The sequence below is a fragment of the Branchiostoma lanceolatum genome, chromosome 11 (assembly GCF_035083965.1).
Source record: "Branchiostoma lanceolatum isolate klBraLanc5 chromosome 11, klBraLanc5.hap2, whole genome shotgun sequence".
NCBI lineage: Eukaryota > Metazoa > Chordata > Leptocardii > Amphioxiformes > Branchiostomatidae > Branchiostoma > Branchiostoma lanceolatum.
Window position 1 is genome coordinate 355,064 of NC_089732.1, and position 26,751 is coordinate 381,814.

At 43.3% G+C, this 26,751-nt stretch overlaps 2 protein-coding genes across 2 annotated transcripts; both read left to right on the plus strand.

Annotated features, from left to right (window-relative positions):
- Window positions 1-224: 224 nt before the first annotated feature.
- On the plus strand, window positions 225-26,622 carry LOC136444959 (proton-coupled folate transporter-like). Its single transcript, XM_066442753.1, has 13 exons — window positions 225-347; window positions 2,344-2,495; window positions 2,758-2,886; window positions 3,097-3,257; window positions 3,785-3,843; window positions 4,196-4,324; window positions 4,975-5,144; window positions 5,402-5,462; window positions 5,967-6,187; window positions 6,801-6,885; window positions 9,096-9,179; window positions 24,815-24,971; window positions 25,406-26,622. Exons 2-13 carry the CDS (start codon window positions 2,382-2,384, stop codon window positions 25,473-25,475), a joined length of 1,440 nt encoding a protein of 479 aa, XP_066298850.1. The 5' UTR covers window positions 225-347; window positions 2,344-2,381; the 3' UTR covers window positions 25,476-26,622.
- LOC136444982 (proton-coupled folate transporter-like) lies at window positions 20,222-24,741 on the plus strand. Its single transcript, XM_066442812.1, has 6 exons — window positions 20,222-20,259; window positions 21,301-21,430; window positions 22,917-23,068; window positions 23,583-23,667; window positions 24,445-24,528; window positions 24,659-24,741. Exons 2-6 carry the CDS (start codon window positions 21,328-21,330, stop codon window positions 24,739-24,741), a joined length of 507 nt encoding a protein of 168 aa, XP_066298909.1. The 5' UTR covers window positions 20,222-20,259; window positions 21,301-21,327.
- Window positions 26,623-26,751: the final 129 nt, after the last annotated feature.

Here is a 26,751-nt window from a genome sequence, read left to right on the forward strand (position 1 = left end):
GGTTACCCTTTCCGGCGTAACGCTGGTGACCGTTTCACCTTGGCCAGAATCTGGGTCACCGGCCGGCGTCTGAAGGTCGTTCCTGCTCAGAAAGAAGGTCAAACTTCTTACTTACGCTGTTTATCAGCTTCTGTAACGTTCAAGTTAAGCTGTGTATCAGGTAAACTTCGTCCTTCATCGCGTATGTAACGTTAATCAGCGAAATGAAATTTGGCGTCTCGAAGCATCTTTCGGGTTGGGGGGAGGGGGGCACTTCTCATAAATGTAGGTCAGGGGGTCAAAGTTCATCTGCTGACACAACAACATCGGTCCGTCTTTGCACAAGGAGCCAGAGCAGAGCCGCACAGGTAAAACTCGTCTTCTTCAAGTACTTGACTTAACTCGGACGTGTTTTTTTTTCACATGGAAAGGCAACTTTGTGAGCATATTGTGACTTAAATGTTGTTGTTGTTGTTGTTGTCCTTGTTTAACGTCTATTATATCGCTAGACGTGGTCTCTTGGTGCTGTGTTACGCTTGGTTCATACGAGGCTGTTGTCTCTCTAGGTGTTTAACTCTTGGTGGCTTGTGCTTGCGAAAAATGTTGTCTTCTGTGCCTGAGGTTTTATAAGTTAAGAATTTAAGATTTTCCGGCTAGTCAAACACGGTCATCTTGGTATTAACGTTAACCGTTTGGGAAATGTCTAACTGTGGTTCACAAGTTACATAACGTTTCAAATGTAATGCTTTACACCGGTAGTACTTGTACGCAGGCTAAATTGAGTTGCAGTTTAGATTTTGTCAACTTGTGTCTGTCTTTATAGCTGTCGAAGACCTTGCAAAACTCCATGTACTTTTGTTTGTTGTGTTAATGAAGGTAGTATTGTTGTCAGTGTTGTTTGGGAAGGACGACTGAATGAACAAGAGATTTTTCAGTTAACGTCTTTCAATGCCATTACTGTTCATGAAGTCATCAGGACCAGGTCCCCTACACAGTGCACGATGCCTGTCACCTGACTCCCAAATAAGGTGTTGTGGTGACTTGCACGTGTGTGCAGGTGTGACTGGAGTAGTTTGTTAGGTTTGCTCCATATCAACACCCACGGCTGATGAACTTTTGTCACACACACATGCATATAATACCCGGGTAAAATAAATGGAGGTAGGAATGAATGAATGATTAAAGAAATGCCTTTATTGTAACTTTGAATGTGCCTCAAGGGGTTTGCGAGGCTGAAATACTTGTTCCTGCAAAGACTCTACCTTCACCAGTCATTTTACGCGCGAAATAAAGCAAATATAGAAATAAAAAATATTACAAGACAATACAGGGTTAACGTGGCATGTGATGACAGGCACACCTGCGAGATGCACCAGTAATTTTTGTCACAGTTCACACTCAGCCGACCTTGTATACACCAGTATGTACACTACTCGGGAGGGTCTGCATGCTCTTTTCCGTAAGGCGTAGGTAGCTTATTTTTATTTCCTGTAATTTGTAGCAAAAGCCATCTTAGTCACGTAATTTGTAGCAAGGCGACCAAATTTTGCTTAATTGTCTTCCTTGATTTTAGCGTAATACGAAGGGGGTTCTTCTGAATTCGGCCTAAAGCGTTGTCGGGACCCCCATGCAGACCCTCAATCAGCTCACGCGCAGCCGTCTTATCAATTCTTTTCCCACAAAAGTAGGTCAGCTGGTCCAAAGGTCTGACACAACATGCAGCACAACATGTGTTTTTGGTCTGTGCCATTGTTCACAAAGGGGTGTTTTCAAATCTTTTTTGGTCGGGTGTTGAGAACTTTTTTGTTCTATCAATAATCTTTTTCAAAATCTTCCATTATATCTGTAGTCTACAGACTGATATACTTTCCATAGAGCAGGAACTACAGACCGACCTCAAATCAAGCACGGAGCATTAAGTAGGGTGCACTGCACAAGCAAAATCTATCAATGGGACTTTTTCTCTGGAGTGATCAGTGAGACAAAATAGATAACAAAAATAGTTAAAATTCGAGTTGAATAGGATGATAAAAATCTTACAAGATTATCTCATATTTCTCAATTCACAAAAAACTCTACAGGATGAAAAGGTGACCAGGAAGACAGAAGTTGCTTGGGGATGATCTTAGAATTAGGCACGAGTTAAGGTGTTTCTGCTGTTAGACTAGAGGAGGAAAAGTTAACAAATGATTAGATTCATCAATTTGACTGATAACATAATTTGTGTAACAAAGTATGTATCTAACAGATCTTTATTCATGAAATCTGTCTTGAATTTGGGTCAATGGGAATATCAAAAGTTATTAGATATTAAAATTTTGATATGATGTTATATATTCATTTAAAATTGTTTATCTTTCGCAGAATATAGGTGACCTCCAGAGGACTTCAGAGAATCCAAGATGGCGCCCAGAAGAGACAAGGTCAGCAGCTCCACCCCGCTGCTGGACGACCTTGGACCCGTGAAGGTCAAACCGTACTGTCCGGTGACAGTGGAGCCCATCCTGCTCTTTGTGGTGCGTCCAAGAGGACACGGATTCTCAAGATTAGATAAAGATTTACTGCAAATTCTTAAAGAACGAACTTATTGAAATAGATGGAGGTCTCGTGTTTGAGGAGCGTCACACCTCGAGCATGATAAAGAACCCGCCGCATTCATTGAAAAGAGTATTTCAATGTCATTTTCAATGCCTGATTGACCAATCTTCACAACGTGATAGATAATTTACTTTGTGTACAGAAATCATCATCGTCATCATCTTGCATCCCGTTTTTCAGGGTATCGGCATCATGATGGCCAACCCCCTTCAGCAGCAGTACATCTACTACAGCCTGGGCAACGGCACAACATCAGCTCACAACTCCTCAGGGGGAGCCTGTGGGGGGGACTACAACAGCTCAGACTCGGTACGCATGGGGGGGGGGAATCTTGAGGGGGGAGGGGTGCAGGGACACGGGCACTTGGCTGTACATGTGGGGCTGTCTATAAGTATAACATCTCCTTTTTGTTCTAAACCATCTTAAACCTCCAATTTCTAGCACACATCTTACAAATCCAGACCAGAACCTGAGGTCAGGTACGTAGCACTAGTCATGACTTCTGACTCTCCTTCTCAGGGCGGGCAGGCGATCCAGGCGGAGGCGTCCCATTGGCTGACGTACATCTCGCTCTGCTCCTCCCTCCCCTCGCTCCTCATCGCCGCCATCTTGGGCCCCATGTCCGACAAGGTCGGCCGCAAGGTCGCCATTGTGACGCCGGTTGCGGGTGCTCTAGCCATGTGAGTCTCCGTTTAATCTTCTCTACAGAAAGCTTTTTGCTAGATGAGTCCAAGCCTGGCAGTCCAACCAAATTATCTATTCAACATTTCCTCATTTTATCTTCTTTGCGAAGCACTGTACATCTTTGAACTTAAAAAAACATCAATCCAGGCTGATTATCATTGCTTTTTGTTTGTTTGTTTGTAAACAGGAAAACACCTCATGGCGTAACACACCAGGCTTGTTCTGAAGAGAGTACAAGCTGCATATCCGGACAGATTTATCTGATCCACCCACACTTAGAAAGACTCCTACTTTTTTTGATAAGTGTGGTGGGTTCTTTAATGTGCTTGAGGTGCAACTCTCCTCAAACACAATGGTAAAAGATATGATAACTGCAGATAACACAATAAAATATAAATGACTATTTGACTCTATTCCGCATTTTACATTTGATTGTGACCAAAGGTGGGCAGGTCCTTGCAATTAGTCTGTTGGGACATTGTTCTTTGGCATTATCATTGACTCTACTTCTCCTTGTCTCCAGGTCGGTGTGTTCCGCCCTTGTTGTGTACCTGAATCTACCGCTGCAGGTCCTGCTGCCAGGTGGGTGGATGGAGTTTGGTTGTAAAGAAGCAGCTGGAAGGTGGACGAACCGTTTAAGGCAGAACAGTTAACAGTCAAGCTTGTCTAAGACAACTGTTTGTGGTGTCATCGTTCTTCAAGTTTTTCCAGAAAGTTTACAGCTATCGTCTTAGAAAGAGAGTAATGACAGCCCATCCATTTAGAAAGTATCAGTAAGCCCGAAAACGTGTGACTGCCTGCCAGTGCTGAACTTGTTTTTCTAATTGTTCCAAAAACTGGTCCACTGAAAATGTAGCTAGAAATACCAGTTTCATATTGGTATCATGTACCTGGAGCCCCCTCTGAAGCTGACCTACTTTTTGTTTTATCCCAGGCGCCCTCCTGTACGGCATGCTGGGAAGCTCGACCACGCTGTACGGCGGCTGTTTCGCGTACCTGACGGACGTCACGGAACCCGGGAACCCCCGCGCCTTCCGCATGGCCATTCTGGAGAGCTGTCTGGGTAGGCTAGTTTGGGTTTTACCCAAATTGGTCCTGACATTGTGGCATCGTGTTGGGGTTGTAGATTTGCTAGTATTGATTTGTTCTGCCAGTTCATTTAGTCATAGCTGAAAAAATGTGCTAATTTGTCTAAAAGCACCCTATAAGCACCAAATTTGGCACACATGTATAGTTGAATATATATAGATATGGAGGCATCTCAATTTTTTGTCCAGAAATAATTTTTTGGCCATTCTCAGACCAAAAATGTATAATTTTGGCTCCTGTGCCCAGTTAATTGTAGAGATGCTGAAGAAGAGTGATGGATGTCACTCAAAACATTCAGAAATAATCTCTGTGTCTTATCCAGTTGAAGAGATTGAATTGTAATTAAACGTTGAATGTTGATGTAACGACAGGGTGTTTGGCCCAGAGCCCAGAGGTCCTGGGTTTGACTCCTTTGACATGCAACTGATATGTCCTTGGGAAAGGCACTTTGCCTGACTTTCCTCTGTCCACCCAGGTGTAAAAATGGGTACCTTCCTTCAGCTGGGTAGGTAAAAGGTGGTGGAAGTACAGTGCAGTATATTTTGTTGTTTATTGTTGTTGTTTACAGGTATCACAGTGGTGGTAGGTGTTTATCTATTTGTTTGTTGTTGTCGTTGTTTACAGGTATAGCCGCTGTGGTAGGTGTTCTCTCCGGTAACCTGTGGCTCAGCATCCTCGGCGCCCCGCTCGGGTTCCAGGAGCCGTTCTGGTTCGCGGCCGGCCTGGTGGCGTTCTCGCTGCTCTACGGGATCTTCGGTATCAAGGAGACCCGCCCGAAGCGTCGGGGCCAGAAGGTGTTTATTTATTCATTTATTTATTGGTTAGGCAGAAACACACATACATCATGTCGTGCATACATGTATATAATGATTATAATATTATATAGTTGTAAGGGTTTGCCAAGGCGCCACGCTCCCTTTGGGAGCAAGCAGACCTGAGTGAGTGAGTGAGTGACTACATTCATACACAAATCGTAGCACATTACACGTTTCCTAAGGTAAGCTAGGGAATTCCTAATGGTACTCACAAACAAAGTGCTTTTTCTTAATAGGCGTTTTCCTTAGCGAGCGTCTCAGGGATGGTTCACCTCGTCAGACACTCCTTTAAGACAGGTAACTGGTTTATATAACTGGTTTCTATGTAGCTGGTGTATATGCAACTGATTTATTGCCTCTAGTGTTTTATTGTTGGGTTCAATGTTATTGTAATGTTAAGTGTCACTATGTATTGTCTTGTTGCAAGTTTTGATAAAGATAAAGATATGTTTAGTAACTGGTTTATTACTAACTTGTTTATTACACTGACTGGTTTATATGTAACTGATCATTATGCAACTGGCTTATAACCCAAAGTTATCATCCGGTCCGTAACACCCGTATTGAACATTTGCGCAGCCCAGGTATGACATAAAACGAATGAACAGCCTGTGAATTTATGTCTAACACAAAGTATCCTCACCACCCCAGGGCAGTGGAAACTCACAGTGGTCCTGTTCGTGTTTTTCCTAAACACCGGGATTTACACCACGATCTCCAGAATCCTTACTCTTTATGTTGTGTCCGAAATTAACCTGTAGATTTTATCAATAACACAAAATATCATCATCACCACCCCAGGGCAGTGGAAACTGGCGGTGATCCTGTTCGTGTTCTTCCTGAACAGCGGGATCTACATCACGTCCTCCGGAATCATCACCCTGACCGTGATCGCGCCGCCCTACTGCTGGTCGTCGGACCTGCTCGGGTACTTCTACACGGCTGCCTGCGCCGGGTTCGTGGTCGGTGTTGTCGGGATCAAACTGCTGGGAAAATGCCTCTCGTCGTATGGAATGATGCATGTGAGTGTTCAAGATGTGTTCTATTTGCTATTGTTACGTCGATGAAGGTTAGACATCCAGGTAATACGATATGCCAAATAACAGTTACTCAAGCAACTGCTTGGGTACCTCTACACGGCCGCCTGCGCCGGTTTCGTGGTCGGTGTTGTTTGCATCAAACTGCTGGGAAAATGCCTCTCGTCGTATGGAACGATGCATGAAAGTGTTCAAGATTCATCAGATACATTTACGGTTACTCAAGCAACTGGAAATGATTTTGAAACAGTCAGACGTTTCAAGTAGCATCCACTACTTTTCGTCGTTCAGAGTCACTGATGAAAAGTAGTGGATGCTACTTGAAACGTCTATATATCTGACTGTTTCAAAATTTTATCCAGTTGTTTGAGTAAGTAGTTTTGGCGTATCTTATTACATGGATGTCTAACCTTCATCAACGTATTCTATTGTATTTATTCACATATATTTCAAGAGGATTTGGCTATGAGCAGCAGACATACTAGTTAAACAACTGAAGCTGTTTATATGTTATTTTGTATGACTGGAATTGCAATCACCTGGCCGGGCAGAGTGCGGAACCTCAGGACCAGGTAAAACCCTGAGTTTGTCTCCGCAGGTTGGGTTCCTGTCCGGGGCAGCCGGGATGGTTATCGAGGCGCTCGCCGTCTACACTCCGAACCGTGACGTGTCCTTCTACTTAGGTAAGGACAGAAAAACATTTTGTACAACCCAAACTGTAGCACGTCCTTCCAGTTACTAGTACTTATTATCAATCAGTCGAACTGCATACGGCTATGCGCAAAATTCTTTTCCGTGCAGCATTCTCTAAGATGGCGTTCGCCGGGTCACAGCTGTACCTGGGTTGGACCCTGTTGCATGGTTGTAAACAACTACCTATGTATGGTGCGACAAAAAGACCTCAGACCTACATAAAATACTTTGTCATATCTTCAGGACTTGACCAGTACAACTATGTACTTCTACTTCTATACTTCTATACATTACTCAACAAAACCCCGCGAGGGGCATAGCGTTGAGGATAAAGTGACAGGGTCACGCCCAGCTGCAGCGGTGGTGGTGAAAATCCGAAAAAAATAAACTAAATCGACGCAACAATAACTATATAAATAAGTGAGTATTAAACAAACGGTGCTATATACATGTGGCTACAGTGGGTGTTGTCCTGACACTCTCTATATGACTAATTGTTGGTACTGGGCAGGCCAAGGGACTTGGCCAACCCAGATTTGAAACTGGCTACCGATGTTGAATTGATAAGGTGTTGGGGTAGCTAGGTTGTTCCAGTCGATTACCGTTCTGGGGAAGTAGCTGCTGCGATGAGTTTCTGTTTTGCATGGAAGTGTAATGAATCGCTGTGAGTGACCTCTGGTGCTGTTGGTGTTGAAAGTGAGTATGTGTGCGGTGGGTATGGCAATCAGATTGTGGACTGCCTTGTACATTAGAGTGAGGCGGGCAATGTGTCTGCGTTGTTGCAGAGTGGCCCAACCTAGGGAGTGTTGTAGTGAGGTGTTACTGGCAGTGTAGTTGTAATTACCTGTGACAAAACGTGCAGCTTTCCTCTGTACAGATTCTATCTTAGTGGCTAGCGTGTTGGACTGGGCATTGTGTAGTGTGTGTGGATCCCAGACTGAGGAAGCATATTCAAGTTTAGGGCGGACTAATGATGTATAAGCCTTCTCTCTTACCTCTTTACTTGCCCCCCTTATATTTCTCCTCACGAATCCCAGGGTTCTGTTGGCCTTGGTTGTGATATCGTTGATGTGTGCCTTCCACTTGAGGTTGTGAGTGAGAATGACACCTAGGTAGGGATGTTCGTTGTTGTGGCTTAGGGGTTCATTGAACATTGTGTACAGGAAATTTGGTGAGCTTCTGGGCTTGTGGATGTGTAGAATAGAGCATTTTTTCACATTGAATTTCAACTGCCAAGTGCTTGACCATTTGCAAAGTTGGTCTAGGTCGCCTTGGAGTATGTATTGGTCTTGGTCAGATAGTATGGAGTGGTAAATCAAACAATCATCTGCGAAGAGCCTCAGCTGTGATGTTATATCCTTGTTGATGTCGTTAATGTAGATAAGAAATAACAAGGGCCCCAGGACAGTACCCTGCGGGACTCCTGACTTGACCTTGACGGGGTTGGATTTCTCTCCGTCCACCACTACTTGTTGGTACCGGTCCAGCAGCCAGTTCTTTACCCAGGTCAGGGTTTCCCCTCTTATACCGTAGTGCTGTAATTTATGAATGAGTCTGTTATGTGGTACACTGTCAAATGCTTTTGAAAAATCGAGTATAGCCATGTCAATTTGGTATCCCAGGTCGAACCATGAGGTTAAGTCATACAAGGTCGTTATCAGTTGTGACTCACAAGAGTGCTTGGCCCTGAAGCCGTGTTGAGTGGGTAGTAGAATGTGATGGTTTTCTAAGTGTTTCATAGTGGCCGACAATAAGATGTGTTCTAACAGTTTACAGCAAACGCAGGTGAGTGAGACAGGTCGGTAGTTAGATGGGGCACTCCTATCCCCCTTTTTGAATATGGGGTTGATAAAGGCGCTCCTCCAATCCGCCGGAACCTGTCCACTCTCCAGTGACTGGTTGAAAATAATGTGTAAAATGGGACTGATTTCTGTCGCGTAGTCCCTAAGGATCCTACAGGGCACCAGGTCAGGGCCGGAGATATTTTTTGTATTGAAAAATGACACACATACACACACACACACACACACACATACACTCACGCAGATACATGCACACACACACACACACACACACACACATACACAATACACACACACAGACAAACACACATACATGTACACACACAAAAAAGTCACTGTTGCTTGATTACAATCCTCACCATGACCTATTTATAACAATCTTCTGTCCCAAACTCCAGCAACGGCGGCCGCCTGTGTACAGACCATGCCCGCCCCCCTCATGAAGGCCACCATGTCCAAGATGGTGCCGCAGTCACAACAGGGTGAGAACTTACAGGTTTCACTTTACCGCAGCACCTTTAGCTAGCACAATCAACAGGGGACCAGGGCTTAACGTCCCGTCCTAAGGACTGCAACCCTTTCCAGTAGCGTGCATGTCGGGTGAGTAACAACAGACGGGATTTGAACTCCTAACCTTTTGGTCAAGAGGCAGGGTTTCTAACCTCTGGACTACTGCGCCATTAAGTGGCCAAGGGCGCTAGTAAGCAACTCAGACGCTGAGTACAACTTGGGAGCTTTAATCACACAACTGGCGGAGCCAACATGATGGAAGTGACTGACCTACGTCACAACCCGTGACGTCATCATAGAGAACACGTGATCCTAACCATGATGCATCTAACAATGATGTCATCATTAACATAACATATTAACCAATTCTATGGCGCTTGACTATTAGGTCCTGATTTTGTAGATGTATGCAGCTCAGTAAATTGTTTCTGTCCTCCCGCAGGCAGCCTGTTTGCCCTGAGTGTTACCTGTAACTGTGCCTGTCCCGTTACAGGCAGCCTGTTTGCCCTGAGTGTTACCTGTAACTGTTGCCTGTCCCGTTACAGGCAGCCTGTTTGCCCTGATTGTTACCTGTAACTGTGCCTGTCCCGTTACAGGCAGCCTGTTTGCCCTGATTGTTACCTGTAACTGTGCCTGTCCCGTTACAGGCAGCCTGTTTGCGCTGATTGCCTGTATCGAGAGCCTGGCAGGAGTGATCTTCGTGCCCGTTTGGAACACCGTGTTTGGAGCGACGCTGTTCATCATGCCGGGACTCGTGTTCCTGTGTTACGCAGGGACTTTGCTCGTCCAGAGTGCACTCATCGGGTAAGACTGTCATTTCTTATACATTTATCTATTTATTCTACCAGTGGATACAGTCAGGTTCCCTTGAACAATACAATACACACAATAATAACTACATAGTTGTGGGGTCGTGTGGCGCAACGGCAGCTTGCTCCCGGGTTCGAATCCTGCTGTGTCACCTTGGGAAAGGCACTTTACACGACTTTCCCAACATGCCAAAATGGTCGTCATCAAGACCGTGGGCATTAAAGGCAGATAGAAAGAATTATCAGTACACAGTCAAGGATCAAAAGGAATCATTATTAAATATATTATAACTTAGTTAAAACTCGTTACCAGTTCGTTTCCCTGGTTTTCAGATATTCTAACCTTCAGCCTGCTAAGGTAGCCGTTTCGCACCGAATTTGTATTGGTTATGGGGTTAGGCAGCAGGGAGAAGGTTAAACTAAAATTTTAATAAGAGGCCAACATTAAGATACATTGTAGGGGGCTGGAAGGAAAAATTGAATCAGACTACTATATCAATTCCCTGAAACTGTGTGTATAAAGAATGTACAAAGATTGTAAGTCTCAGACTCTCGTTTCATGTTGGCCATTCTGTTTTATATCATCTTTGAAAACCTGAGAACCAACAAATGAAATTTTTGTGGCTTAAGAATTTTCCAAGTTTGCTCAAGGTCAAATACATGTTTTTTGAGTGTTCCCTTCTGTCTTTAACATGAGCAACATTATTCTATATTAACCCACTTTCTTCTTACGTTTGCACTATTTGCTTGTTTGTTCATTTCTTTGTTCTTTACTTTGTAGCGTTGTGCAGTGCCACAAGCGGCCGAATACTTACGATGTATTGGAGGATGAAGACGATCACATCAACTAACAAACACAACTTTGTAACTGAACTAGAAAGGCAACATTTGCAAGTATATTATGATGAAAAAAAGACAATATGAACTATAAATGATAAAAATGCAGTTGATACAAAAATAAACATTATACTGATGTAGATAAGGTATGTAATTATATAATATGATTATGTATATGATGAAAGGTATGTTATACCATATGATATAATTATGTATATGGGAAAACTAATACTATTAGATAAAACAATAGAATGTTGAGTAATACAAATTATCATGTACTGTGTATCATTAAAAAGTAAAACAAGAGTCTTAGATGAACTCAGGAAAAGACGAAGACTCCACTGGTGGATCTTACTGATAACAAACTCATCAATTAGCAGGTAAAAATATTTTTAATATAAAATATGGGTGATAGATTTGATTTGTGATATTTTCAACAACAGGGTAGAATAATTTCATGACAACGTATATAAAATGTGCAAGTGCATCCATTAAACCCTAGTGTGACAGGGAACAACAGAACTAATGATAGCCTGGATAGTGACTTTGGGTGAGTGAAAATGTATCATTTGCATATCATTTGCATTATATGATAAGTACAACAAGTCTTAGAGCAAAAATTAAATCATGACATACTAGTTTATGATGTATATGGGGTGTCCAGCTCCTGGCCTGTCCAACGTTTTAACTTCATGTGTCCAGTGCTGTTGGTACATGACAGTATTCCAGGACTGTTTTATTAAGATCTAGACCTCTATTAGTGTCACATAAAGAAACACTGTCTTATATGTAGGGAAGGTGAGATGGTCGTTGTCCCTAATGTTCTGGATATTGCTGGCGACGGTTAAGGAGAAGACGAACGACGGAGAACAAGACACAACACGGAGCTAGATGATATACGTCTTCACACTTTCAATGCTCGAGATCAACTGTCTTTATTCAAGTAAAGGCGTTCTCAGAACACGCACGTTTAACGTTGACGTTCGGCGAACGTTCTAACGCACATAGCCGTAAATGGAAACAAACAAGCAAAAATGTTATATGGCAACACTTACGTCACGGCAACACTACACATTCTTACATTATACACAACAGTATATCTCAGGGCCGTTAGTGATAGAGAACACATGAGGAATTGTGTCAAGTCTATAACTTAGTATAAGCATTCTGTGATTTTGTTCAGATTTAAAAAACGTTTTAAAAACAATTACAAGCCAACGGCAATCTTACTTCGAAGAGTTACGATCTTATAACAGTGCATAACAGTTATCTTATAAGAGTTATCTTTCAAATAATATTTTAAATTTAAGATGAATTGACATTCAACTTAATACTTGCTACATACCAGGTAACAAACATCTAAATAAAAGATTTTGATAATGCTGTCAGAATATCATGAAATTTTAGGCCAAGATTATCAACTACAAGTTATAACGGTCATTTAATAAAAAGCTATGTCACGATTGTGAATCGAAGAGTTTGTATTTATTTCATTTTTTTCAAATCAACAGTTCTGTTTAAGTGACATTAGGGGCAATAAAAAAGGAACTTATCTTGTCATTTTTTTGCATATCGTATTTGAAAGCTGCAAACTTTTCCTGCGCTGTGCTAATGTGTTTCTTTTTTTCAATTTACAAACCGAGCATTGTATTTTCTGGTTTTGTTAAAGTTCTTTTCTTAAACAGACAATATAATTGATGCTTGTGCATCCATATAATCAAATCACCATGGCCTGAATTAGTAATACATGTCATTATATAGAATGTGTTTACCCGAGCATTCGCTGGCCTACTTAGCACAAACATACAACCGTTACTGAACAAACGATCAAACTAAATAACGTTATCAGGTTAATTCCGCTAACACCAGTGACCTTTTCACCCCGACCTGTAGAATCTGTGTCACCTGCCGGCATCTAAGCTCGTAATCTTACCTTGAAAGAAGGTCAAACTTCTTAATTAAACTGTTTGTCGTCTCCTTGACCTTTAAAGTTATATAAAGCTCAGTCCATCGGGTATGTTTTGGCTTTCGTCACTTATTTATTCAGTAAATGGAATCTTGAAGCATCTTTCAAACTAACAGTTCGGGTTGTCTAACCATGGTTTATGATTTAGACATTTATTACGGACTGTAATTCAATATCACTATAATTATTATAGTATTAAGTGATCACATTTAATTATTTATTCAGCAAATTGAATCTTGAAGCATCTTTCAAACTAACAGTTTGGGTTGTCTAACCATGGTTTATGATTTAGACATTTATTACGGACTGTAATTCAATATCACTATAATTATTATAGTAGTAAGTGATCACATTTATTCAGCAAGTGGAATCTTGAAGCATCTTCCAGCTGGGAGGGGGGCATCAGTAAAGTAGGTCGGGGGACAAAGGTTGTATCAGCTGACACAACAACATCAGATATCATCTTCATTTACACACGCATCAGGAGAGCTGTACAGGTAACACTCGTTTTCTACAATCGCTAGACTTTGCTTGGACGTTTCGTTTTTCACAAGTTGGAAGAGTCTAGTATAGTCTGTGGCATATATGAAATACAGTCGATAAAGATCTTTGCTGATTTGCGAATGTGGTAGTAGTAAATTAACAATTCAGGTTGTCTTACAGTGGCTTATATATCCCTAATAAGTAAATGATCATCATTTCATGTATGAAATTGGTGTCCAGTGTTTTCATGGCAATTAACTTATTAGATTAAGTATAAAAGATGAGCTATGAATTGTAGTTGGTAGGTAAAAATTATTAACAATTGGGCAGGTCAAAACTGTTGAAAATCATGACCTCACTTTTTAGTTAATATATGGGAAAACTCTGAGAACTTGTCAAGAATAGCACAAAACAGTTGCAACCATCGAAATCAATGTTCTGGGCATTTGCTTACACAGTAAGTTGAAATAAACCTGTATCATTGTAGAACCATGTTACGTGTGAACATGTGACACCGTTGTGTAAACATGTAGAAGTGCTCCTACTTTGTTTACATCCAGCTTGGGTGTGTTTGTTAGTTGATTTCACCAAAAATAACTTGTGACAAGGGTTGCAGTTTGGGCTTTGCAAGAAAAATGAAATAACAACACAAAGTGCATGTAACGTTGGGTAACATAAATTCGTGGGGTACTTAAATTCAGGATTTTTCGAAAACGGGGTATTTAGGGATATGTGCTAGATGCAACATCAGTAATACCACTAGAAATGCAAACTTGACAGACTAACGTATTCAGAACACTGGCTGAAAAGCTTCGATAAGCATGTATTAGAAGGCGACGAGGACAAAAACTCTCCGTCCCTTATTGGAACAGTCTGAGGGCTTCGTGGGAGAGTCACACCACATCGTTGTCGGCTGGTTTATAAGACAAATGTCACATCCGCTTCCTGCTAAACACAATCATTTACAAGACAACTTATTTTCTTAAAATTGCTGACCTGCAATTGGACTCTAAGTGTGATCAATCATCAAAACCCCTCTTTGTTGCTACAACCTACGGCACGTGTATTTTCCCGCCGCCATATCATTACCCAGAATCCTGTTGTCAAGCAGACGACAAAGGTTTGTGAGGAACACTTTTTGTCTAAATGTTGCGTGTGATTGTGGACTGAGGACGATATTTTCCTCAAAGTTTGCTCCTAACACAACAAGGAATACATGGACATAGTAGTATTATCAATGCTACAGCATCCGGCTAACTTTCCATGAATAATGTACACGTTGCCATGACGGTGGATGTCGACTTTGACGTTCTATTATTGTCTTAGCTACCGACTCAACACACGGGTTGTTCCCGTAGGCCTGATGTGTGCGGTACGGCCGTTTTTTCGTGTATTTTTTTTACTTGGACACGTCTATATCCATAGCACTCTCCTCAAGCCAAGGATGGAACGAATAGCTGCTGTATAAAATGTGATTAGCGGTAAGATATTCAAGACGAATCTTCTCCCCCGAATTAATGTGCCCCCCTGTCCGACAGCACGGTAATTGTGCGTGCGGCGGACGGTAGTTTCAAGTTGAAATATTATGGTGTCAGCACGACTAGAGACAAAATCTACCATATATATGATTAGTGCAAAGATAGTACATGATACTGACAGAATAATAGAAAAAAAGGATGGTTTATTGTTCTGCTAGATTGATTTCAGTCAACCATTATCGGAAAAATCCCGAATTTAGGTTACCCAACGTTATATGTCAGTAATATGAAGAATCATTATGTGTTGTCCAGAAAAAGTCAGATAAGTAGAAATGGTACAGGTAGAAGACAGGTCTTCAGGTTTAGGTGCCGTGAGAATTTGGCCCAAATAAACTGAATCACTGCGGCTGGTGAAAAGAAGGATGGAAAGAAGGAAAGATTGAATGAATGAAGATTGAAAACTGTGGTGCATGCATATCACACATGCATTATAAGTGTCTGGAATCAAGTACAGCCCCTGGGAGAAAAACTCCTATTTGTAAGTACGGTAAACCAACACAACAGTCCTTGTGTTCAGTTGTTAGTTTATCTAATATCTATTTTAGATAATCGTGTGGCACAATCAGTAGGGTGTTTCGCCCACAACCGAGAGGTCCCAGGTTCGAAACCACCGATACGCCCTAATGTCGTGCCCTTGGGAAAGGCACTTATACGACTTTCCTCACTTCACTCAGGTGTAAATGAGAACCTAACTTCGGTTAGGGACGTCCCTCGGATAGGACGCTAAATGGAGGTCCCGTGTTTGAGGAGACCCACACATCGAGCACGTTAAAGAACCCACTGCACTTATCGAAAAGAGTTTAGGGGTCCTTCCCGGTGTTAGTGGTTCGAAACCTACAGTCCTATGACCGAACGTGGGTTCGCCCTTTAAGTAATAGCCTCCAGCTAGTTGGGCAACCCTGGCATGTACATGCTGAACCAATAGATAAAGAATTAAAAAATCTATTTCAGGCCTCATAAATTATTACATAAAGTAGCTCATTTGACTAATTGCCTCAGTGAAAATGGAGGTATTGTTTTTCTAATAATTATGTTTCTACGAAGCTCAAGGTTGATTTTGGGCTTCATAGTTACAAATTTTATATTTGTCAATCATACAATTCATGCACCTTTAGTGTTGAAGGATGCTTACAACACAATCTGTTTGAAATTTGCGTCAACAGTTTAATTTTAATAATAAATTAGTGATTAAAACTTTTGAGTGGTACTTTTCTGTACATCAATTGAAAACTTCTTTATCTGTAAAGTTTCTATTGCAGGACAATTATATAGGTGACCTCCAGAAGATCTCAGAGAATCCAAGATGGCATCCAGAAGAGTCAAGGTCAGCAACTCGACCCCGCTGCTGGACGACCTTGGACTAGTGAAGGTCAAACCGTACTGCCCGGTGACAGTGGAACCCATCCTGCTGCTTGGGGTGGGTCAAACGGAAAAAGGACAACTTATACTGAGGCTCAGTTTTGATACACATTTACTGCTGAAGTACCTTTACTAGATCTTTATTCATTACATATTGTTACCGCCATTAAAAAAAATGACGTGTAGTTTTTGTCGCATCTTTGTCTGTGCGTCTGTGTGTGTTTCCGGATATTTGTGGTCAGTTTATTAAACCTATAGATGGATAATACAACCATTATGATATTAGGTATGTGGGTCACAGACTAAGGTCTTGGGAAGACAGGTCAAGTTTCCGCATGTCTGTGTGTATATGATATATCAACAATTGTATTGTCAATCAACAATCTTTCTAATGATAAAATCAAGTGAAGTAAAGCTTGTCTTGTGTTGTGTTTGCAGGGAATTGCCACCATCATGATCACCCCCCTTCAGCAGCAGTACATCTACTACAGCCTGGGCAACGGCACGGTGCACAACTCATCACAGGCGCGCTGTGGGGGGGACTACAACAGCTCGGACTCGGTACGGGGGGTAGGGGGGTACATGCAGGTGAGGGGTGGGGGTGTGGGGACACAACTCATCACACGCGGGCTGTGGGGGGGACAACAACAGCTCGGACTCGGTACGGGGGGTAGGGGGGTAGGTGAGGGGGGTACGGGGACACAACTCATCACAGGCGCGCTGTGGGGGGGACTACAACAGCTCGGACTCGGTACGGGGGGTAGGGGGGTAGGTGATGGGGGTACGGGGACACAACTCATCACAGGCGCGCTGTGGGGGCGACTACAACAGCTCAGACTCGGTACGGGGGGTAGGGGGGTAGGTGAGGGGGGTACAGGGACACAACTCATCACAGGCGCGCTGTGGGGGGGACTACAACAGCTCGGACTCGGTACGGGGGGTAGGGGGGTACATGCAGGTGAGGGGTGGGGGTGTGGGGACACAACTCATCACACGCGGGCTGTGGGGGGGACTACAACAGCTCGGACTCGGTACGGGGGGGTAGGTGAGGGGTGGGGGTGCGGGCACATAACTCATCACAGGCTGGCTGTGGGGGGGGACGACAACAGCTCTGACTCGGTACAGGGGGTAGGTGGGGTGGGGGTGCGGGGACATGATTCATCACAGGCAGGCAGAGAAACAAAACAGTGTCTAAAGTATGTTTCTATTTTTTTATCATTTTTTAACCTCCATACTTCCGTCACTCTACCCCTCTCAGAGAGAGCCTTGTGGTCTACGTATCCCCCCTCAGCTCCCCTGCGTATCCCCCTCAGCTCCCCTGCGTATCCCCCCTCAGCTCCCCTGCGTATCCCCCCTCAGCTCCCCTGCGTATCCCCCCTCAGCTCCCCTGCGTATCCCCCCTCAGCTCCCCTGCGTATCCCCCCTCAGCTCCCCTGCGTATCCCCCCTCAGCTCCCCTGCGTATCCCCCCTCAGCTCCCCTGTGTATCCCCCCTCAGCTTCCCTGCGTATCCCCCCTCAGCTCCCCTGCGTATCCCCCCTCAGCTCCCCTGCGTATCCCCCTCAGCTCCCCTGCGTATCCCCCCTCAGCTCCCCTGCGTATCCCCCCTCAGCTCCCCTGCGTATCCCCCTCAGCTCCCCTGCGTATCCCCCCTCAGCTCCCCTGCGTATCCCCCCTCAGCTCCCCTGCGTATCCCCCCTCAGCTTCCCTGCGTATCCCCCCTCAGCTCCCTGCAACTCGACAGGATGAGGGGTTGTGTTACGTCTAATGGCGGTTATACCGGCTATATAGATACAGATACAGACAGATACAGGGGTTTGTACCATCTTACACCATCCTCCGTGCAAGGCAACACGTGATAGTGTGATGACATTTGCATTTCCTTCTCAGGGCGGCCAGGCGATCCAGGCAGAGGCGTCCCATTGGCTGACGTACATCTCTCTCTGCTCCTCCCTCCCGTCGCTCCTCATCGCCGCCATCTTGGGCCCCCTGTCCGACAAGGTCGGTCGCAAGGTCACCATCGTGACACCGCTTATCGGCGCTCTGGCCCTGTGAGTCTCAATTTCTATTCTTCAAGCAAAATAATGCAATTTTTTAAAACTTATTTCATGGACAAAATAGGGAGGTCTCTGTTGCAGCCTCATAGTCAGAGCTCCTGGTTCCAATTAGTTGATAACTGGGAGACCCTGGTTCAGGTCCTGGGTAGGGCGTCTGGGTTGGGGCTGCACTCGTCTTTTGGAAGGGACGTAAAATGAAAAATGGAGTCTCAAGTTTTTGGCATGTCTGTGTTTTTGGAGTTAATGTTGAAAGCATAAGTCAAGAAACTCCGGATGGATTGAAAAGATATTTGGCATGTGGGTCAAAGGTCTTGGGAAGGTCAAGGTCAATTTTGGGTGCCTGGTGTGTGACGTTGTTGATTTAAGTTGAGTTCTTTTCCTTTTTTTTCAGAACGGTTTGTTCGGCCCTTGTGGTTTACCTGAACCTCCCACTCCAAATCTTCCTCCCAGGTCGGTGAACAGTTGGTGATTTGTATTTGTAGTAGTACTGTTAGTAGTAGTTTGTATCTTCTAAGAAATGAATAAATAAATAAACTTCCCACGACCCATACCTTCGCCGACTGATGTTAACCTTTTAGAGTGGCATATCATAAATGTTTTCAATCTATTATGCAAATAAGGACCTAATTTGCATAAATTATGTCAGTTGACCAACTTCTCTACCCAAGTGTAAAGTATAAATTTAAAGTCTTATATTAGCAAAGAAGGCTATTGTTGCATTCGCTCATAGATTATGTAAACGAGGAACTCATTTGTATTTCTTCATGTCCACATCTACTTCCAAATGCAGCAAGAATGCCAATCACCATCATTTACCATTATGGAATCATAATATTTTGCCATTAATCATGCAAATTAGGTATTCGTTTGTATAATTGATACCTATCGGTACTCCTATCTTTCTCAGTTACATATGTCACATGTTTGAGAGTCCTATAGTGGAGTGCAGCGGATTTACAAACTTTCTAAGTTTGCTAAGAGTAAGAGTTCCAGCCCGAGGGCTTTTTGCCCTTTGCCCTTTGACTTGACTTGACCCTTTTCTATCCCCCCAGGCGCCCTCCTGTACGGCATGCTGGGAAGCTGGACCACGCTGTACGGCGGCTGTTTCGCGTACCTGACGGACATCACGGAGCCCGGGAACCCCCGCGCCTTCCGCATGGGCATTCTGGAGGGCTGCATGGGTAAGGTCGTTTGGGTTGTGCTAATTAGTGATATCATACATACATGTACATACATACCAGGAACCACCCCCGCTGAGGATTAGGATGGTTTTGAGCAAACCTCCCCAGCATCGAGACTACGATGGCACGACATCGCCTCCGCTGGGTGGGACACGTCAGGAGAATGCCCGCAGCTCGACTCCCCCGCCAGATCCTGTTTTCGCAACTTGAACATGGCACAAGATCGCGAGGAGCTCCCAAGCATCGATTCCGCGACCAACTTAAGGCCACTCTCCTCCACTGTGACATTGATCATGCCAATTGGGAGACTCTGGCCGAAGACTGCACTTAGTGGCGGCGTAGCATCACACTGGGGACAGACTACATGGAAAACCAGCGCAGACACAAAGAAGAAACCAAGCGACAGAGACGTAAAGAGCGGCTCCTCCAGCCTCGCTCTCCACCCACCCTCCGCTGTACAAAATGCCCTTGACTCTTCCACACTGCCCTGGGCTTGGGCAGCCACACCAGACACTTTCACCCAAGAACAATGTTAACCTATATGAGGCAGCCGTCTATTTGAAACGAATACAATGCTCGACCACGAGCTAATACCGATGATGATGATGTACATACATACAGGTTGTTTACAGGTGTTTATTGTTTTGTTACAGGTGTTGCCACTATTGTAGGTGTTCTCACAGGTAACCTGTGGCTCAGCGTCCTTGGTGCGCCTCTCGGGTTCCAGGAGCCGTTCTGGTTCGCGGTCGGCCTGGTCGCCTTCTCGCTGCTCTACGGGATCTTCGGTATCAAGGAGACCCGGCCGAGACGGCAGGGCCAGAAGGTGTTTATCTAAGATGTATTCATATTCATTTATTTGAATGTTCAAAGTATACCTCATTATGAATCTTGTGCTGTTTCCTTAATTCATCTCAGTCTACCTTTGTATTGTATATCTTGTTAAGTTGACTTAAGTTGAATTCTATGTTGATTTATTTATATTGGTTATTTATATTGTATTATTATGTTTTGATTGATTTGTATATAACTTTGTATGTTTCGGCATGGCGGCCTTGAAAAGGCGGGTACACCTGTTCCGTCATGCCTTCCATTTTTATGGAGAAGTGTAATAAATAATTAGATAAATAAATTTGTTGGTTTGGCAGATGCACAGCAAAGGTCAAAGCCACACATATTTTGAAGGGCTAACCTTGGGAGAAGATGTTACAGTAAATGTAAGTTTTAAAAAATTTGTGGTAACGTTGGTTCACATAAACTCACGGGATAATATAAACCCAGGATTTTCACAAACGGGGTATAGGGATATGCGTTAGAAATGCAAACTTGACAGACTAACGTATTCAGAACGCTGTCTGAAAAGCTTCGGTAACCATGCATTAGAAGATGGCGATCAAAAACTCTCCGTCCCCTATTGACACATACGGTCTGAGGGCTTCGTGGGAGAATCACACTACATGGTTGTCTGCTGGTTTATAAGACAAACGTCACATCTGCTTCCTGCTAAACACAGTTTATTATTTACAAGACAACTTATTCTTTGCTAACCTGCAAGTGGACTCGAAGTGTGATCAGTCTGAGAAAGCTAGGGGAGTCCTCTACTCATGCACAAATTTCAATATGCGCCACAAAGAATGTCTATATATACATAGTAGATGTTAGAAACTCCTCCAATGATTGTAAAATCCCATTGTCATCCCAAACTACTACCATATTTTATAAGATAGACGAATTAGCCCAATAGAATTTTATCTCTCTATATATATATACGTACCAGTGAATGCCATACTTTGTACCTTAAACAATTGTTGTGCAATAAAGTTATTATTATATTACACTACTCACAAACAAAGTGCCTTTTTCCAAGGTGTTCTCCTTAGCCAGCGTCTCAGGGATGGTCCTACTGGTCAGGCACTCCTTTAAGACACGTCAGTGGAAACTTGGGGCGATCCTTTTTGCGTTCTTCCTGAGCTGTGGGGTGTACGCCACAGCGCCAGGTATCTTTCTTTTGTTTTTTGGCGACGCCTCAGGGGCGAGCCTAATGGTATATATATAATATATATATTGTGTGCAGTTTGCAAGAATTCTAGGAATTGCACAGGAATGTTTCCACAGGAACTTAAGACCATAACTCATTTAGAATCCCTGGATGTATTGTTCTCATATTTGGTAGATGGGTAGGTCTTTGTGAAACCTCGAAATGATTGGATTTTGGGCCCCCTTGCAATTTTCCATCGTACTGCAGGGGAACTTCCTCTGGTGTTCTGAACATGCTATGGTAATGATTTTTTAGTGGTGGGCTAAGCTTTTTGGATGGAAAATACTGTAGGTCCGGTTGATTTGGACCCCCTAGTGGCTTTTTTGAACTGCAGGAGCTGATTTTGTCTCAAACTTTGTAAGAGAATAACTCAAGAAGGATTGTCATGATTTTTGGTATGTAGATAGCTGAAGTGATGATTTACATAATCATATGCCAATTATGCAAATGCAAAGGGTTCTGAAAATTAATACATAATTTGCATAATTAATGACAAAATACTATAAATCTATAGTGACAAATGATAACATGCCAGAGAACCTTTAGATTTGTAGTCAACAACCCTAACCACAAGAGTTGCCACCTCGCAAGGTGTCATACAAATGTAACTCTGCTAGGGATTGGAACCCAGAGCCTTCAGATTCTTAGTCCATAGCCACAAAACCACCATTTCCACCAAACTTTAAAGGTACCGTAACTCTACTAGGGATCCGAAGCCTGGGTGAGAACCTTTAGAATTAGTCAACATCCCTAACTTTAGACCTTTGTTACCCCCTCCCCAGGAATACCCTAACTTTAGACCTTTGTTACCCCCTCACCAGGAATACCCTAACTTTAGACCTTTGTTACCCCCTCACCAGGAATACCCTAACTTTAGACCTTTGTTACCCCCTCACCAGGGATACCCTAACTTTAGACCTTTGTTACCCCCTCACCAGGGATACCCTAACTTTAGACCTTTGTTACCCCCTCACCAGGGATACCCTAACTTTAGACCTTTGTTACCCCCTCACCAGGGATACCCTAACTTTAGACCTTTGTTACCCCCTCACCAGGAATACCCTAAATTTAGACCTTTGTTACCCCCTCACCAGGGATACCCTAACTTTAGACCTTTGTTACCCCCTCACCAGGAATACCCTAACTTTAGACCTTTGTTACCCCCTCACCAGGGATACCCTAACTTTAGACCTTTGTTACCCCCTCACCAGGGATACCCTAACTTTAGACCTTTGTTACCCCCTCACCAGGGATACCCTAACTTTAGACCTTTGTTACCCCCTCACCAGGGATACCCTAACTTTAGACCTTTGTTACCCCCTCACCAGGGATACCCTAACTTTAGACCTTTGTTACCCCCTCACCAGGGATACCCTAACTTTAGACCTTTGTTACCCCCTCACCAGGGATACCCTAACTTTAGACCTTTGTTACCCCCTCACCAGGGATCATCACCCTGACGGTGATCGGCCCTCCCTTCTGCTGGACTCCGGATCTGCTCGGATATTTCTACGTCGCCACCTGTGCCGGTTTCATAATCGGTGTCGTTGGGATCAAAATACTCGGAAAATGCCTTTCCTCCTATGGACTCATGCAGGTAAGGGACTGTACGATATTTATCGGGGGGGGAGGGCCGGCCGTCAGAGGGTCGGGTTAAACAAATTTTCCTAGGCCCTGCCCCCTGGTCAAATTTTTTTTCCTAGGCCCTCCCCCCAAGCCAAAAAATTTCTCCTAGGCCCTCCTTCCCAGACAAACGACCCCCCCCCGATGAATACCGTTTAAGATATCCCAATTATTTTAATTACTCAAGGATGAGTGCTGCATTTTCTACTTTGAGCGTTAATATTCTCCCAGTGTGCACCATAGTTTTCCAATGGACCGATCCTGACTGTTCATCACAGTTAGCAATTCAGCCAATGATAGCATTACGTGTGTCTGCCTGTGTGTGTGTGTGTGCCTGTGTGTGTGCCTGTGTGTGTGTTTGTGTGTGTGTGTGTGTGTGTGTGTGTGTGTGTGTGTGTGTGCCTGTGTGTGTGGGGGGGGGGAGGGGGATGCACAGGTATATCAGATTTTTAAGTGTAGCTACAAGACTGATCCTTCCTCCTCCACAGGTGTCTTTCCTGTCTGGTGGTGCTGCAATGGTTATACAGGCACTAGCCATCTACGCTCCCAACCGCAACGCAGCCTTCTTCTCAGGTAAGAATGGTAGTCCCGTTGTTTTTACGGTGTACACACAGTACACACGAAGTGGAACGAAATGGAACGAAATGGGATGAAAAGGTCGGATTCACACTTTCTGTTAAACAGTAATTCCATGTTGTTCCATTTCGCACTCTCTGTAGTTTCATTCCATTTCGTTCCATCTTGTACTTTACGTACACTCCTTCTTTCGGCTGTAGGGGCAGTGGGTTGATTATTGACCACTGTATCTATAGGGCATGGTATTGGATAGGCAGAGCCTTCATTTTCTCCCTAGAACTGTCGTAGAGCGGAACTTCTTGCCACCAAATATTGTAGAAGCATCCTCACAAGTTATCTTTACACAACGCTTACATTTAAATGTACCTCAGCATAACCTATTCCTTGTTTGTTTGTTTGTATTGCATTGCATACCCAGTAAACCACCTAATGACGTAACAAGAGTACAAGCTGCATATCTAGACAGATTTATTTGATCCACTCAAACCGGGAAGGACTATTTTCAATAAGCGTGGTGGGTTCTTTTACGTGCTCGAGGTAAGGTTCTCCTCAAACATGGGGCCTTCATTTAATGTCCCATCCTATATAGGGACGTTCTTAACCGAAGCTGGGTACTCATTTCCATTTGTGCAAAGTACCTTTCCAAAGGGCACAACGTCAGCTAGACAAATCATGGGACCCCGGACTTGAACTCAGGACCTCTTGGTTCTTGGCCAAACACCCTGCCGCTGCACCACCGCGACGCCACTAACAATGTTCTGTCTGTGATTCCAGCTGCGGCCGCCGGCTGCCTGCAGACCGTTTCCAGCCCGGTCATGAAGGCGGTCATGTCCAAGATGGTGCCGCAGACCCAGCAGGGTGAGAACACAGGGTTTATCAGTCCTACATGTGGTTTTAAAGATGACCAATTCAATATTTAGTCATTAGTAGACTAAGTGTAGTGGCCAGTATTTGATTTGGGGCCAAAAATTGTTTCTACCTCCCGCAGGCAGCCTGTTTGCCCTTAGTGTTACCTGTAACTGTTGCCTGTCCCGTTACAGGCAGCCTGTTTGCCCTGAGTGTTACCTGTAACTGTTGCCTGTCCCGTTACAGGCAGCCTGTTTGCCCTGAGTGTTACCTGTAACTGTTGCCTGTCCCGTTACAGGCAGCCTGTTTGCCCTGATAGCCTGTATAGAGAGCCTGGCTGGAGTGATCTTCGTGCCCGTGTGGAACACCGTGTTCGGAGTGACTGTGTTCATCCTGCCTGGACTCGTGTTCCTGTGCTTCGCTGGGGCTCTGCTCGTCCAATCCGCACTCATCGGGTAAGCCTTTTTTTCTTTCAGTCTACATTCTGGCCACAACAGTTTATTTTCTTGGTTCTACTACATTTTAACTAATCTCCAAGCAGATCTACACGGGGCGCGAAAGTCGCACATGTTAGCCAGAGAAGGTCCAGTCAGCCAGATAAGCTCCAGCCAGCTACGACTTTCGCACCCCGTGTAGATCTGCTTGGAGATTACATTTTAACTAGAAATTTGGCAAGAGGCCGAGAACAGGAGTCTGGGTGGATGAATAAGAAGACTCGTTGTAAACAATTAGATTTTTATTCAAGAAAACTGACGTTTCAGCCGGTCACCTTCCTCACCGCAACTCTGACTGGTTCACTTTACACTGCAGCACAATTTTCTTCTAAAGTCTACACTCTTTGCTTGTTTGTTTGTTTGTTTGTTTATTTTTGTGTTGTTTACCCTCATAGTGTTGTGCAGTGCCACACGGGGCCGAATACTTACGATGTCTTGGAGGATGAAAACGATCACATCAACTAACAAACACCTTGAGCACGTAAAAGAACCCACCACATCTTTCGAAAAAGAGCAGGGGCATGCCCCGGTGTGAGTGGACCAAAAACATTCGGCCTAAATGGGGTAGGGAATTTCCCGAGCAGCCTTCGTAACCCCTGCTTCTCCTAATGGGTCAGTGAAGTCAATACTTGTCTCGAGCATTGATATTTCTGACCTAGGGTGAAGAAATGCCGCTACAGTAACAATTGAGCCGACTTTCTTCGTAAATCGATGGCAACATCAGGCTCTTACGAATTGATTAAAAAAAATAATAAAAAAACGTATATATGATACATTTGGAAATGACTGTAGATGTTTCATTTATTAATTGACAAAGAAAATGTAAATGTTATACTATATTACATATGAGAAAACTACTGGATAAAAGAATAAAGCATATTATTCAATGATGAGTATATAGGAAAATATATAGGATGATATGTTGTATAATGAACAAAGAAAATGTAATTGTAATATTTCTTGAAAAATTAATGGCTACAAGAGCAAACAATACATGATATGATTTATGAATGATAAATATTAGTAGATATATTATATAATAGATAAAGAGAGGATGTAATATCATAATTGTGTCCATGCATGAAGTAGTGAAACATTAGAGCATAAATATACCATTAAACTAACATAACTTAATATGTATATATAATTACTGATAACAAACTCAGGTAAAAAATAACAAACATGAAATCTGATTATTTACATATCGTATAGTGAACATAATGTTATGACTACTTACTTTTGAGGGAACAAATGGATAAAGGAACACAATATTACATATTATTATCATGAATTGAATATATTATTTGCAAGTAAAACAAAAAAAAGATAAACTTGAGGCAACATGCTGTTAACTTATAGGCCTCTCCAACATTTAAGTGACCAATGCTTTCAGTATCTCAGGGCTGTTAAATGTTAGTTATCATAAGTTAGTATCAGGGTTGAGCCATTTGTGATTCATACTCCAACTTTAGGAACGTAGACAAGCCAAATCTAACTTTACTGTAAACATGGTTTTTGATAATGCTATAAAGATATCCTAAAATTTTAACCCAAGATTATGGAATATAATGCTTATGAAATGAAAAAGATATGACATTGTCATGATTGTGAATTCAAGAGTCTGTGTTTATTTCATTAGTATTACTATTATTTTATTAATAAGGATATTTCTTGCTGGGTACATACATAGCAACAGAAACATGGTTTTTGATAATGCTATAAAGATATCCCAAGATTTTAA